This window comes from Gasterosteus aculeatus, chromosome 17 (assembly GCF_964276395.1).
Source record: "Gasterosteus aculeatus chromosome 17, fGasAcu3.hap1.1, whole genome shotgun sequence".
Classification (NCBI taxonomy): Eukaryota; Metazoa; Chordata; class Actinopteri; order Perciformes; family Gasterosteidae; genus Gasterosteus; species Gasterosteus aculeatus.
Window position 1 is genome coordinate 3,788,196 of NC_135705.1, and position 14,646 is coordinate 3,802,841.

Consider the following 14,646-nt stretch of genomic DNA (forward strand, 5'->3'; position numbering starts at 1 on the left):
TCGTTAGTTAGGTTTGGACCGACAGTTCGCAGAAGCTAAAAGTCAAGAGACTGAATGCGTTTGAGGTTGAGGGGAAATGGGAACATCCATCACTAAAGCAGACATTTTCATACATCACACATTATTGTACCACGCTTACAATATACCCATCTTTTTTTTTTTTACATTACTATCAGAAATGATTCAGGGTGTAACACAGAGATATTCAATTCCCCCAAAATAAACGTGTCATGGTTTTCAACACATACTTGTAAAGCTCTGGCTGAGTCCCATGGCTTCATTGGTCAATCTCTTTGAGAGCTAGGACACGGATCATATAACGAAGATAGCAGCATTCTAAAGTACTTTTGAGGTAATCGTGTATTTTTTTTTTTTTTATCAAGGAATACACATTTACTTAAATCAGTTTTTTTTTGCCTTTTTTTTCCAGAGCCACAAGGAGTACGGTCAGGTGGACATATTGTAAATCCTACAGCAAAAAAAAAGAAAAAAAGAAACGTTTTCTTGAGATTTCCAGTGTCCTGAAATCCAAACTCCTCAATTTAGAATCAAATCCAAACATAGATTCCTCGATAAAGCTCCCGGGAAGCCGCGTGCCGGTGGAAGAAGCCTCGGCGTCCTCGGCGGTGCCAGTGCTGCCCGGCAGGCAACCTGCCTCTCATCCCTCCAAAGCGGTAAATCCGGGTTCCGATCCGACAGACGGAAGGTGACACTCTCGACTCTCGAAGCCAGGGATGGCCCGCGGGTCACGCCTGCTCCCCCCCTGAGGCAGGTGTCCTGCCCTCTCCTCCTCCTCCCCCTCCTCCCTCCCTCCCTCTCTCCCTCCCCGCCCCCCCCTCTCCCCTTTGCCTTTGCTCCCACCCCAGCCCGCCCGGTTCTTCTCCTCGCCGGAGAGCCTCTGTGCTCAGGGCAGAGGTTTGCTGCATCCCCTGCCTGTCTGAGACATGCAGGCAGCGCAGATGCGGTTCCCGGCAAGCTGCTCCCGGCTGACACGCGGTCCCCCCACCCACCTCCCCCTCCCTTCTGCCCCCTCCCACCCTCGCTACTCGCAGGGCACAACGTCCTGACGCTGGTCGACTTCCGCACGGGAGACCCGCAGAGAGCACTGGCACAACCTCAGCCTCTGCTGCCGCTCGCGTCCTTCCCACATCCACGACGGGCGAGAGACTCAGATCATCCTCCCCTTTCTCATCCGACCGAATCCCTCAAGCTCTTCTTTTGAACTCCCTCCCCCCCTCTCGCTCCCCCCTCTCTCGTCTCTCTCTCTCTGCTTTCTCTCCCTCGCCCTCGATCTCATAGCAAGGTTCCCATGCTGTGTGATGGCACTGCAGGGCTGATGCGAGGTGCTGCTCCACGTATCCACGTCTCTCTCTCTCTCTCTCTCTCTCTGCCTCGCTCTCCCACGATATCAATTCCCCTCCCTCTCTCCCTCTTCCCCCCCCCCACCAACCCTGCGTCTCGCTCGCACAGACGCACAGAAGCGATGTTTTCTCGCTCCTTGTCGTCTGTCCCTCTGTCCCTCCTATCTCCTTAGCTCCTTAGCTCCTTCACACACGGCCGCCTGTCTCTCTCTAACCTTCCCCCCGTCTCTCCCCGCCGCGCCGATCGGAATCGCAGAAACACTCTGATCTCGCCACTGCAGAAAGGATGCCACCATCAGAGGCAAAGAGCCGCCCCCCCCCCCCCCCCCCCCAAAAACCACACTCCTTCTCTCCCAACAGTGACTGAAGGGACGAACGAAGACCCAATACTCGTCTGCAACAGCCAACTTCTCAAGGCTGTGGCAGGGTATTGAATCAAAGAGCCTCATCAATCCTCTGCCTATTAGCGGACGGGTTTAATTCATTTACGTCTTACTTTGATTATACGACAAGGGGGGGCGGGAGGCAGCGTTGATGTAAGTCGGAAGGAATTTGTAAGGATAACAGAACAGAAGCGAAAAGACGGACTTTTCAAGCTGTGTCTCCTCTTCATCTCGTCCATCATGTACTTCCAGATGTTTTAGAGCATAACAGAGGCGTCTGACGGGGGAAAGGCCTGGGTAGAGATAATATATATCATAATAAAAGATGTTTTTTAAAAGGCCTCTGCCTACGTAGTCCACGCAGGAGGCTGTAGACTTCAGCGGCCACTTGTGCCGGGCTGCTGGCTGCATCCATCACGGCTGTTACCCGGATACAGCTGAAGGCGGAGGGTGATTATGCAGGCTTTCAAGCTGCTCGCAATCACCTCGCACATTCCCAGATGGGCAGTCAGCCAGTCAGTAAGGCGGTCGGGGCGAGGGGAAGCTGTGCCAACTGAGGGGGAGCAAAGTGAAGGGCTATTGATTGAGCCTCCTCCGTAATTGGCCCGCCCCGTACCGCTGTTCGCTCGGGCGCTAACGATCGGGTAAAAGGCCAAGTCAGGTCCTCGTGACCCGTCAGTCATCCGCGAGGGCCGGTGCTCGTCGGTTGTTATCAGAATAAGATGGTAACGGGACGTTAAGAAGGACTAATTATGATCCCACAACTCCTCCAAAGTCAGCTCTGACGCCACGATATCCACACAAAGACCCGCCACCCCTTCCAAATGCTCCCATTAATTTGGGACAGCAACACCTCCTACGGTAGAACCTAATTACTGACTGACAGAGCATACAACGCTTCTCCGTAGGGGGAGGAACTGGGTCACTGTCTAATCCCCTGTTAACAGACCAAGCCGTCAAATCCATCCAAGTGGGTTTGAGCGCTGCCACTTCAAGACGTGGCTCCAAGCAGCGCCCCCAAAAAGACCTTTTTAACAGAGCGAGAGGTGGAGGTTGTAGGTAGATAAGGCCGCGCGTCTTTATCGGAGGTGGAGAAAAGCAGCAGCTCCTTGTCAACACACAAGCGAGCCGGAGAGAAAATGAGCCGCAAAGCTGAATTAATTCGAGGAAATCGAAGGCGGACTCGTCCTTTGAACGTCTGGGGGAGCCTTGTACACAAGCCGAGCCGATGCCTCCCGTGTGCTGTTAGCCGAGCTCCCTCTCTCTGTTTAAGCTCATTTACTCAGTGCTCTGTTAGCGCACAATCGAGACACACGACACAAACAACCTCGTCCTCTTTCACGCACAACGGCGCTAAAAATTGCATCTAAATGGGCTGAAATTGCAGGGCTGTTTCACGAAACCCAGCCAGGAAAAATCGAAATGTTCAGAACTCTTGTTTGCGGTCGATGCACGGAGAGGGCGCGATGGGATGAGAGCACACGAGGAAACGGTGTGTGGAAAGAGAATACGCTGGCACAGGCGTGATGTTTTTGTCCCAGTTCTGTCACAATAAAAAGACACAAGTGGAGGGACGGGGGACAAGTTAGGTTTTCATCTTTGTGTAATCTCCATCGTCTCTTCCTCCCGGCGACGGATACCTGTTTGTCCGTCTTTTATTAGACTGTGGTTAAAGAGGGATGCAAGCTACACACAGAAACACACACGCAAACAAAAGCATCTTCGCAACCTCCAGCACTACTTGTGCACGACCTCAGATTAAAATCGTGAGAGCGACGGCATGACTCAGCGGAATCTGGGACACTTTCTGCGAGCTGTTCCTCAAACAGGGGCTATAAATAGCACGCACCTATATGTGTAGAAGAAAAGAAACAACATATTCCCTCTTATGTAATGTAAAATAACCTCAGGTACTAATTGTTAAGATGGGAATTAATTAAAGAATGCTCAAGTGTCCTGGAAGTTGAGTTAGAATTAAAGCCATAAATGAACCCTCCAATGTAAAACCAGCCCCGATTATTCATCTCCTCTTATATATTCCAATTATATCTTTTGAGTTACATTTTAATTATGATTGAATTATGTGTATTATTATTATTAATTTGCCTCCCTTCTCGTTGTAAATATATTTCAATAATCTGTTTAAACTGTGTACAATCATTCTTGTATTGCAGCTGTTTTGATATATCACGTCAGGCACCCCGAGCCACATTTTCTTTCTTGTTTCTCATTTCTTACCTTTTGAAAGTAGTGGTAGAGCAATGCCGCTGTAACCGCTTGCTTGGTATCGGGCCGACAGATGCAGAAGATGTAAAATAATTGACGCACAAATCGCACGTGTGGGGCTTCTGGAAGGCGGCGCTGTGCCCGGTGGAGCTGTTACACAACGGCCGTATGATGAAACCGCCTCGTGGCAGAGTCTCTGTCAGAGGGAGGTCTACACCGTACCGACGCAGGAGCGTTATCCAAACAAACCGAGGCCATGCCAGCTGCCTTCTGCCTTGAATGGACGCCCGACGAAGCCTGCCGTCCGTTCAAGGCCCCATTGAGATAGTAAAGAATGCAGTTTTTAAATCAGATATCCCACGAGGTGGAAAACGTTGTTCCTAACAAATAACATCAGCGTCATCAGCTTGAATCTCTTGTAAGAATAGTTTTATTTATAAGAATTATAGATTTATGAGAAGGGTGCGTTTGAATACTGAACCGCAGCTCACAGACAGTAATCAGTCAAAGGGCGTAAGGAGTTTGGTTGGTGTTGTCCTTTGTGTGTGACTCCCGTCTCACCACCTCCACAGCGGCGCCACGAATGCGGCAACACGAGCAATTAAGATCCTCGTGAATGGTTCATGAACGCGACTCACTTAATCCCCCAGACCCAGACGTCATTTTGCGTTAACCAAACAGTACATTTAACACGCCGCTTGGTCTCCGGAAGAGAAAGACGACTCAGTTCAGCCTGACTAAAGAGGGATTGTTGCCTTAAAAAACGCGGTTGGGCGGAGACGCGTTACCTGAGCTCCGGGTAGGCCGCTGCTCTTCTGACGTCTCGATGCCTGCTCCAATCAAGTTCATGATCTTCTCAATCTGTTGGAGAGAACAAGCAGAAAGCACCAGAAACGATGTCAATTTACGAAAGGCAGTTATAAAAAAGAGGGGCCGGCACCGGGGGGGGGGGGGGGGTGGGTGAGCACAAAGAGCCGCAGGGCGCGCCGGGGAGGAGGCGGGCCGCTTTGCAACGATGGATCACGACGATCCGACGACTCGCTCAGCAGAAACACGGCGAGGCCGTGAGGTGAATCGCAATCGAGGAGCTTCAGAAATTCAGAATTATCGAGGCCCCCGTGGCGGCCGTCCAGTCGCCGGGTCCACGGCGCACGAACCGACCCTGCGGAGGATTCGGATGTGTTGCCGACTGTTTCTTTGTGAGTGTTTGATTGCCCTCTCAGACCTGTATTATTCAAGCTGCACAGGAGACGGCGAGGTTAAGCGCGCACAATGTGGTATGTAGGAGATTACAGAGAAGAGTTGTTTAGGGGTTTAGAGCCCAAACGTGTTTATTTAAGTAGTCTCTGGCTTTCCAGGAGAGAGATATTACATTTGCAGGTGGTTTGCTTCTGTTTATTTACTGCGTGACTAAACAGTAACCCGAGACGTGTCGTTCGATGCTGGACGCAGCCGCTCGTACAAAGACAACAAATGCGCTTTGCTCATTTCTTGATCCAGAGACAATCTAACTATCTGCAGAGATGCGGCTCGCTAATCAACACTTAACATCTGTATATCATCTGATCAATGCGGACAAAAGGCCCATTTGTCCTTCCCAAACAGCAACGGGAATGAGCAGCAGCGTGAGAGCTGAGTAAGACGGGACCACTTAGAACAGGTGTGAGATGAGCTGTTCCCCTTTTCCCTCTTGTTAAACATTACAATACAAGGATTTCATTGGGCTCCACTGGAACACACATCTTAAAGTACCCAAACCCATATTCCTTCCATATAACAGTGTTCATGATTCACAATGTCCCACCCAGGACAAAGAGATTGGGACTCATAGAAACGCACCACGTATTTGAACAATAATCACTTCGCGCACAGAACAAATCAACCATTCACTCCGTCATATAGAGAAGAGACCTCACGTATTTATAGCATTCAGCATTCTTCGACTTCGTATCTGCAGGAGCTTATTTTGAAAGCGATAGCACGCCGGGGTCACGAGATTTCATGTGCGAACTATTGCCGATCTAAATTTAGAATCACTGGAGCCGCCTGTTCAAAATCAGCAATGACGGTTTTTCCAAGCCTGAAAAGGCTGATTCTGCTACGGTGACACCAGAGACACGGCCCGGCTTATTGGATGTAATATTTAGTATTTGAAAAAGCCCTACGCACTTCGCTGGTGGCATCAACACTGTGGAAAAGCCTTGATTCATTTGGAAGTCGGGCACGTGGGGACGCATGGCACATGCCTCCAGCAACGCAGACCCCACATTACTCTTTGAATTAACCCAGTTACATTCTATATCACACACACACATCAAGAATACATTACATCTGAGCTTAAGTGCATCTTTATTCGAGCCGGTCACCAAAACGCTACCTCTAGGGAAGCCTGCGTCATCCGAGTTTAAGTGCCGCAAGTATTTCATAACATCGGGCAGATTCAGCGTCATCCGCCAAATAGTTCGCTCAAAGCGGTGGACTAGAGCTGCGTTGGGTGTATTTATGTTATTCAAAAGAGAAATAAGCTGTCAAATACGTCAAACATATTCCACACATCGGTTCCTGGAATGGAGTATGAACTCAGGTCAATTGGTCCGTTGGTATTCCCATTTCCGTCAGCTATACCCACTTAACCTTTGTGTTGCAGGGGGGGGGGGGGGTGGGGAGGGGGGTGCAGTCAATCCCAGCAGACACCGAGCTGCCAGTTAATCCCAGGGATTGACAGCCGTTCGCACATTCACACCACATGCAAAGGCCGGGAAGAAAAGGCCAGCCGGCCGGTTGGAGTCCGGCGGCGTCGACAGCTGCTCCATCACAATCTTTAGCTGCTCAAACCACGTCGCAGGCGAAAACCAGGCGAGGGATGTAGGGATGTAAGAGATGTTACACTAAGAGGCGCCAGCGGATACCGACAGGCGTTTCTATTATGTTGTCCGCACGCTTTATAGCAACGAGGTCCGATTCGATGCCGCCTGCTACATGTTGTTCTCGATCTCCCTCCTTTCCCTCCATCTTTGTCTGTTACATAAAAGCCGTTATATAATCTTTAAACAAAAAGAGAAAAGGTGCTGTTGCAAGCGGCTCTCGATGGGAATTCATTTGACTCAGAACTTTCTTCTGAACGTCTGGGAACAGGATGGAAATGATCTACGATGAAGATCTATTAAGGCAGAAATGTGATAGATGGTGCCGTGAGGAGGCATCTGGGTGGACTGCCATCAAAGCCCTGGTGCTCAACTCTGAGCGATAGCTGCACCTCCTGAAGTGATTCACATGCTAATGCAGGTCGATCTGCACTTCAATTCATGCAGACGCTGCGGAAATGATCCATTTTGGCACCTTTTCAACCTGAAGTAGGAGAACTGAAAAGACCTGACATTAAGGTGAAATCGTTGATATTTTTGCTTCTACAACTGAAGTTCTTAGCATTTACCTTATTCTGCACAGCCTCAATAAATTATGCCTTGTTATTTTTAAACGAAGAAATTGGAAATGTAAAAAATAATTTCACTAATTTGTAGAATTAACCAATCTTGAATCTAAATAACTGAGCAAAGGCAATTTAAGATAGAGCTCGTGTGGGATACTGATCTTGAGCGTACCGCCACCTGGGAAATTGGGTTTTGGCTGAAATATCAAGCGTGGATACAATACCAGTGTTTGATTAATAAGCTGTTCCACTATGTGGAAGGGACGGAGACCATTCTTTTTTGGGTTAGGCATGAAAAGTGGTATTCCCTACCAGATGTGCACGTAGACCCCGACCCGATCCAAGCTAATTGAGTATCGTTACGATATCTAATTTTAGTATCAGTAGATATTGAAGCGTCTCTAATCTCCGACTTCATCTTTTCTTCCAGCCATCAAAGTACGACAGACTCCTGACTTGAATCAATACGGCTTCAACGAGTTAACAGAGCTCCACATTAGTCGGAGGTTGGCCAATTATATCCTGAGTCAGGCAGCTTCCTTTCCGTTCCTCGACAGGCCCTATTAGGCCTACATTTATTACGTGCTTCACTGCCCCTGGAAAATACACTGCATATATAAATATATAGCGCTGTTCCATGAGAGAAAAGTTAGATACCTGAAATCCTTGAACAAACCAGGCAATTGGATATTCTAACCTAATTTAAATAAATTTAAATGTTCGCGGTTAAACACTACCATTCAAAAGTTTGGGGTCACTTAGAAATGTCCTTTATTTTTCAAAGAAAAGAACTGTTTTTTTCAATGAAGATAACATTAAATGAATCAGAAATACACTCTATACATTGTTAATGTGGTAAATGACTATTCTAGGTGGAAACATCTGTTTTTTAATGAAATATCTACACAGATGTGTAGAGGCCCATTTCCAGCAACTATCACTCCAGTGTTCTAATGGTACATTGTGTTTGCTAATCGCCTTAGAAGACTAATGGATGATTAGAAAACCCTCTCTTACATGTTCCCAGATTTTCGGGCCAAAGTGCACTTTTTTTTTTAGAATGAAAGGAAAAACAAATGATATGGTTCAAAGATATCACGAAACTGGACAATAATTGCATGAGATATGTATAAGGGCGATCAATTTCAGCCAGCTGTTCAACTATCAACAAAAATGATTTATAACACATTTATCCAAGGTGCTCCCTCTGTTATGATTAAGCTTTAGGCTTTGAAGAACATAATCATAAATCAAATCAATACATCAGCAAATACAATAAGCCAATTCAGAAACCATAGCTGTGTCCCAATTATACACTTGACACTTAATCTATACAGTGCACTAATCTCCTTATTGCACTTTATGCATCCGGAATACGAGAAATGATTTGTACGCACGGTATGAGACACAAGCTGTCAATCATCGCGCTGCCACTGCGTTGAACGCTACTTAAAAAAGGAGAAAATCAAAGTGTTTACTTCCTTTTTTTCTTTTTACAGGATGTTCTTGAAGCTGCCTCACCATCCCCATTGCTCCGAGCTTTGAGCTGCTTCCCGGTTTAATGTGTGCATTTCCTTGTGAGGCAGTGGTTTTCATCAACATATAAATGTAGTATCCAGTACTCATATATTTGAGTATTGCACGCTAAAGTCACAGCTTGAGATCTTCTTCCGCCTGCCTGCCACAACTTTCTTGTCGAGTAAAATAAGATAAGATACTAAATAATCTTGAACAATGTGCTTTAGCGATAGCGAGTAACACATTGTCTACTGAGCCTATGCTTCTTGCACGTAAGTGATGGCGATGAGCCCGAAGCGGAAAAGATAATGGAAATGATGATAAACTAACCAAAAAAACCCGCCTGCCTCACTGGCGCTGGCCTGGAAAGAGGATTTGCAGCGCGGCATCATGGTGAATGAAGACAGATGGGCCGGCAGCTCCTCACTCTACAAAACCCAAATCACATAATTCTGTCCGGCAGGGCTCATGATTTGATGATTGATTTTTAAATATATTTGACAGTTTTGCAACCACGCAGCAAAGATCAAGCCACTAAGAATGATCACAGCAAAGTCACGGTGGCCTTTTGTGGTGTCCTATAAATATGGCGGACATGGCGACATGAATTTGTGTTTGCGTACTAAGCCTTGAATATTTTAGTCATATAGTTATTTTTTTTTTTTTAAGGAATATGGAAATAAATGGGTGATGTTGCATTGATTTTAGTCTGGGACTGGTGATCGCCAGATACTTTGTTAACCACTACAAGAATAAATGGCTTTATTTGTGTGGATCTTCTCCCGCATCCACCTGTCAAGTAGTGGTGCAATCGAGACTTAATGTAAAGTAACGTCAGATTATCATAAATTAAATTCCATAGGGTGTATTTTTCTACCTGTACAAAATAACCCTCAACAACACAGAGCTGTTGAGGGACGGCTGCAGCTAACAGCTCCTGCTGCCAGTCATATTTTTGATTCATTGTTTGACCTCTGAAGTATTCAATTATTAAAGAAGAGAAAGAACAGCAGCAAATCTTCACAAAAGGCGAATTTGAGCATCTCGTTGCCTGCGACACTTCCACACACGCGCTCCCAACTCATCAATATATTTCACACACTGCCGAGGCATCCACTCTCCCCGGCCAGTGCTCTGGTGTCAATAATGATGTTGGTTTCATTTCTAATAAAACGTTTGACTGGCCCGCTGCCGCCGTCACTGTGGGCCAATGTGCCTGCTCCAAAATGCAATTTTCAAAAGCAAAATATTCTCGTCTGACGATACTTTGTGAGCAGCTGCTATGGAACCAGTTGTCAAAACGCTGTGTAGTCGCCTCGCCTCACTTTGAAAGTCACAACAAAGAAATACAGATTAAAGCAGTCACGAAAGTGGGAAGCCCCGATGTCTTTCCCGTCGTGTTTAAATCCTCACAATCCGGCTAAATTTAAGGCGCAAAATAGCGTAAAAACACTGTCTGCTGCCCGTGTGGGTGAACGCAGCATTTAAAAGCGGGTTGGAGGAAATGTGGTGTCTCATGTGATACCCCCGGTGAGAAATTTTACGGGCAATGTGACAGGTGAAAAAGGATTGCCCCCCCCACCCCCCCATCACCACCACTCTTATATTCATGTACCATGAATCTGTCAAACCCGATCTCGCTGATCTCGTTGTTCACTCTGCCGTGGCCTCTATATGAATTATAAACCAACTTACATGTACTTTAAAAATATTCCCTCCACATGAACTGGATTTACCAACATACAGCTGTTTTATTGTTAGTTTTATTTCATTTTCACTGTGAACGGTTCGAATCCAAACGAACCAAAGGCAACATAATAAATACAGGTGTTATTATTAGGGGTCCCAATCTGCCCGTGTTATGCAAGACCACCGGCATTAGCAAGTGTTGCAGCACATACATACTTGCACTTTAAAAGCTTGCATGTGTAATGACCTGAGGAATACCGCTGGGAAATTTAGAGTATGCACGCGAATGAAGCCACTGAAGCATCTGTAACGCGGCTCCGTGTTACACTTTGACTTTTGAGTATTGAACAGATGTGGGGGAGACGTCAATCACCTTAATCATGTATGCCATTTCTATTATTAGGCATGTAATGGGTGCAACATTATTATATGACAATGATTGTGTTATTTGGGAGATAGTCAAAAAGTAGGCGTCAGTGTACCTTACATAATGCCACTTGCCTTTTTAGTCGAAACAGCTGGATTATTCTACCAAATACATGCCTTTGTTTTGTTGGATAGTATCTGCTTGACAGTTTGAGACAGACGTATGGGGATCTACAGAGCCGCCAAAAAAGTCGGCACTGGCCTATTTCTGGTCACCACCGCGCTTTGACCGGTTTCTCAAGTAAAACGTTAGCGTTAGCTTTAATGTGAGCGTAACGTCAGCTAGCTATGGTCGGCTAGCTATGGTCGGCTAGCTATGGTCGGCTAGCTATCGTGAAGTTGGCACTAAAATGAAAACATGAAAACATCCAGTGTTAGCGTATTGTAAAGCTCACTCTTCCCATAAAACCAATTAGTCGCTTTATCCGTCAGTAAAAAGTCAAAAGTCAAATAAACGGTGCTGACAGGACAATAGAGGACATCATAGCATCATTATCCCTTTTTCTTCCTTTTTTAAAAATGTGTAACTATGAGTTAAAGTGTCTCAAACATTTACATTTCCAGTCCGGTAAAAATCCCGTATAATTTAAGTCTATTTAGTTCATTAAAATTGTCTGTGTTGGCTAAAGAAAATCGTCAAATACAGTTCTTCTCTTTGTTTGGATAAATGTTTAATACTTTCGGTCTTAGGAAAAGAAAATGGCAAAATGGTCAGCGGTTACACAAGCTGCCAGACGTAATACAATTCAAAATGCATGTATACCACTGAAAATGTCAATGGGGTTTAAAGGTTACGCTTAATCTCATAACTTCCTTCTTTATGATAACAACATCTGAACACCATCATTCGTATTCTGTACTACACGCACACACCCACGCACACATACATAAGGACAGACGCACAACCCAGACCCAAACAAATGCCTGGAAATCTGGAAGAGAAACAGACACTCAATGAGCAGCTGCAAAACAGGATGCCCTTGAGAACAGGACACCCCACCCAACGCGGCCTGAATAAACAGTTTTGTCGGGGTCGAGGGGCGGAGGCGAGGGGCGGAGCAGAGAGCGCGCTCCGGACAGGGACGGATGACAAAGAGAGGGACACTCACGGCCCAGGAAAAGTTCAAGATGTCTCAAGACACCCAACTGCTCTTGTTAAAAGAAAGAAAAAGTTGGACGCTCGCAACATAATGTGAAAGTCGCTATTTGTGCAGCAGGGAAGTGTCAGTGTGTGTGTGTGTTGAGCTTTGATTGCTGTCATTTTTCTATAGCAGGAAACAATATAAAGTTGCCTTAAATTTCTTCTGATAAATATGAGATTTTGGATGTTTGTCATAGGATTCTAGATTGCTGCATACAAAAGAAACACTGTGAGAAATGTGTCCAAATCACTCCAGCAGAACCGCATGTATGCAAGAAATGATGGACCAGCAACCGACCAAACTCTCTCAAATTCCGAGGGTTCGAGGAAAATCACAAAACGTCTCAACCATTTGGGCGTACGATCATATTTTCTGTCATGCATACCGACGTTACTCATGGTTCAACTATTATTTATGTATCGCAGAATGTAAACTCTTCATGAATGATTCAGCATGAATACTGTAGTACATATTCCCTCTGTCCTCCTGGCAAGTTTGAAACTTTGAAAGAAGCACAGGCGGATGAATGAACATTCAGAACGTTACCTTGTCCTCGCTTGCATAAAGAAGCGCACAAAGGTCAAAGCAGATACACGTGAACTGCTTCTGAACAGCCGCCTCACTGTGACTTCAACGAGCTGCCGGCGATGACATCAGTGCGTTATCGCGAAAAATACCGCTGTGTGCAAAAGTCTTTCTTAACATGTCAGAAATATTCTTTTGCCTTTAAGCTACTGTGTCCCCTGAAAGGGTTTGACTGTTTAAGTGCAGCGGGACGTTTTGGTATCATGTGAATACTCTACATTGATGGGCTCAAGCAAGTTAAGGTTTTTGAGGATATGGATGGGTGTGGGTGTGGGTGTGGGGGGGGGGTTGGTGCTCACAGTGGGCTGAAAGTAGGTGGCGTAAAAGACGCAGCAGAGGCGCCCCGAGGAGTGCAGGAGGAGACAGTGTGTGAGCGTGGGTCGGCCCCTCTGAGACGCGCGCTGAGCGGATGCGGGATGACAGCACGGGCCCAATTAGTCTTAGAAGAGTCGGCGCAAGTGATCAAGCCATTCATGCATCCGAGCACTCGCCCACAGGCCCTGTGCGCCGACGGCCCGGGTAAACTCACTGCAGTCCATCAAGGCTTCTGCTGGACTCTGCTCCACTTCCTTCCTTCCTTCCTTCCTTCCATCCGCTCTCTTGAAATATGCTGCTTACCATTCCATTCCTTTCTTCTACCCCCCTCACTAATCCTCAACTGCATCTCATAGGCCTCCCCCCCCCTTCAAAAACGTTCACTCTCGCTAACACACTTCTTAAGGACATTTACACAGTCTACTTCAAAGCCTGTCTGTGCCTTAACGCCGCCGGTGCCCCTCCCTCCGTCAGCTACACCCTCCCACCTCGTCTCCCCATCCCCGGAGCTGGATTATTACCTCATCCCACTCGGAGGCGAAGGAAGGCATGCGCTCCGCGGACGGCTGCCCGGAGCTGCAGTTGGACACGGACCCACTGCGGCCGGCCAGACCTCCGTCCTCCTCCTCGGCGAGCGGCGACGCCAACAGGTCAGAGTCTGACTTGGACAGGCTTCGAATCAGCCCCAGGTCTGCGGGTCGGACTTTGACCGCTGCCGCGGAGTCCTTGACGTCAGCCTGTGGATTCCGGGTCACTTTGGTGGGTTTGGCGTCCCGTGTGCAGTCTGCCATGGTTTTCAAAACATTCACTTTCCTGCAGTCCTACCACTCGTTTTTGTCGGCCCAAAAGAGTGATCCAGGATCTTTGAAGCACTGAAAGGCAAAGATTAATGAAACATAACTTGCCTCCAACGCAAAGTGCTTCTCTTTTGAAGGAAGGAAGCAAGTGAAAGAATCGTTGAGCACAGAAACAATCATCAAGGTCCACCCACGAGTTGTATCCTGTTGCCCTCCCCTTGGTGGCCGGCGGCCCCGAAGGGTCCCCCTCCTTTATCCTCTGAACTGTGCCTCTTTGACTCACATTACCATTGTCTTTAATCCTTATCAGGCCGTGAATCTTAACCGTAATGTGGCAAATATAATCAGTGGGTAATAAAAAATAAAAAATCGTCTTCCTCTTACCTGCTGACTTGTGCAGCCCCGGTGGTTTCCCTCCTCTGCGGTTTGTGCGTGTGCTCAGTCCTGCAGTTGTGTCCAGAGTCTCCAGGAGGACCGGCCAAGTCCCGCACCGTGGATCGGAGGACGGGAGGATCCCGAAAGCCTGGCCTTATTCAGGCTGACAGCTGGGGTAATCAGGTTACTGACGCACTGGGTGGCTGCTCCATTTTAAAGGAGGGAGAGCCGGGATTCCTCTTCTTCTTCTGTCTGTGTTACGCGAGTGTTTGTGTGTCTGCGTGAAGCTGAGGTTACAGTCTTACTTAGTTTTGTTATTGTAGGGCAGACAGGTCTTTTTTTGAACCAGCATGGATATAAACTGCCTCACATATCACAGCTGGCAAATGATCGCCCATA

At 47.0% G+C, this 14,646-nt stretch overlaps 1 protein-coding gene across 7 annotated transcripts in view; it reads right to left on the bottom strand.

Moving 5' to 3' along the window:
- anks1ab (ankyrin repeat and sterile alpha motif domain containing 1Ab) overlaps positions 1–14,382 on the bottom strand; it is a 31,740-nt gene extending 17,358 nt beyond the window's left edge. For 4 of the 7 annotated variants that reach the window (XR_013453307.1, XM_040204841.2, XM_078092854.1 and 1 more), the window contains exons 1-2: positions 13,597–14,022; positions 4,759–4,831 (exon numbers count right to left, since the gene is read on the bottom strand). Coding sequence is in view for 6 of the 7 variants with exons in the window: in XM_040204841.2 (XP_040060775.2) it covers positions 4,759–4,831; positions 13,597–13,866 (343 nt within the window). In the remaining variant the exon portion in view is untranslated. Of the gene's footprint in view, positions 1–248; positions 413–4,758; positions 4,832–13,596; positions 14,023–14,256 lie in introns of those variants that run through there. The other 3 variants (XM_078092853.1, XM_078092852.1, XM_078092856.1) reach the window with 2 other exon arrangements.
- Between the last annotated feature and the right edge of the window lie 264 nt (positions 14,383–14,646).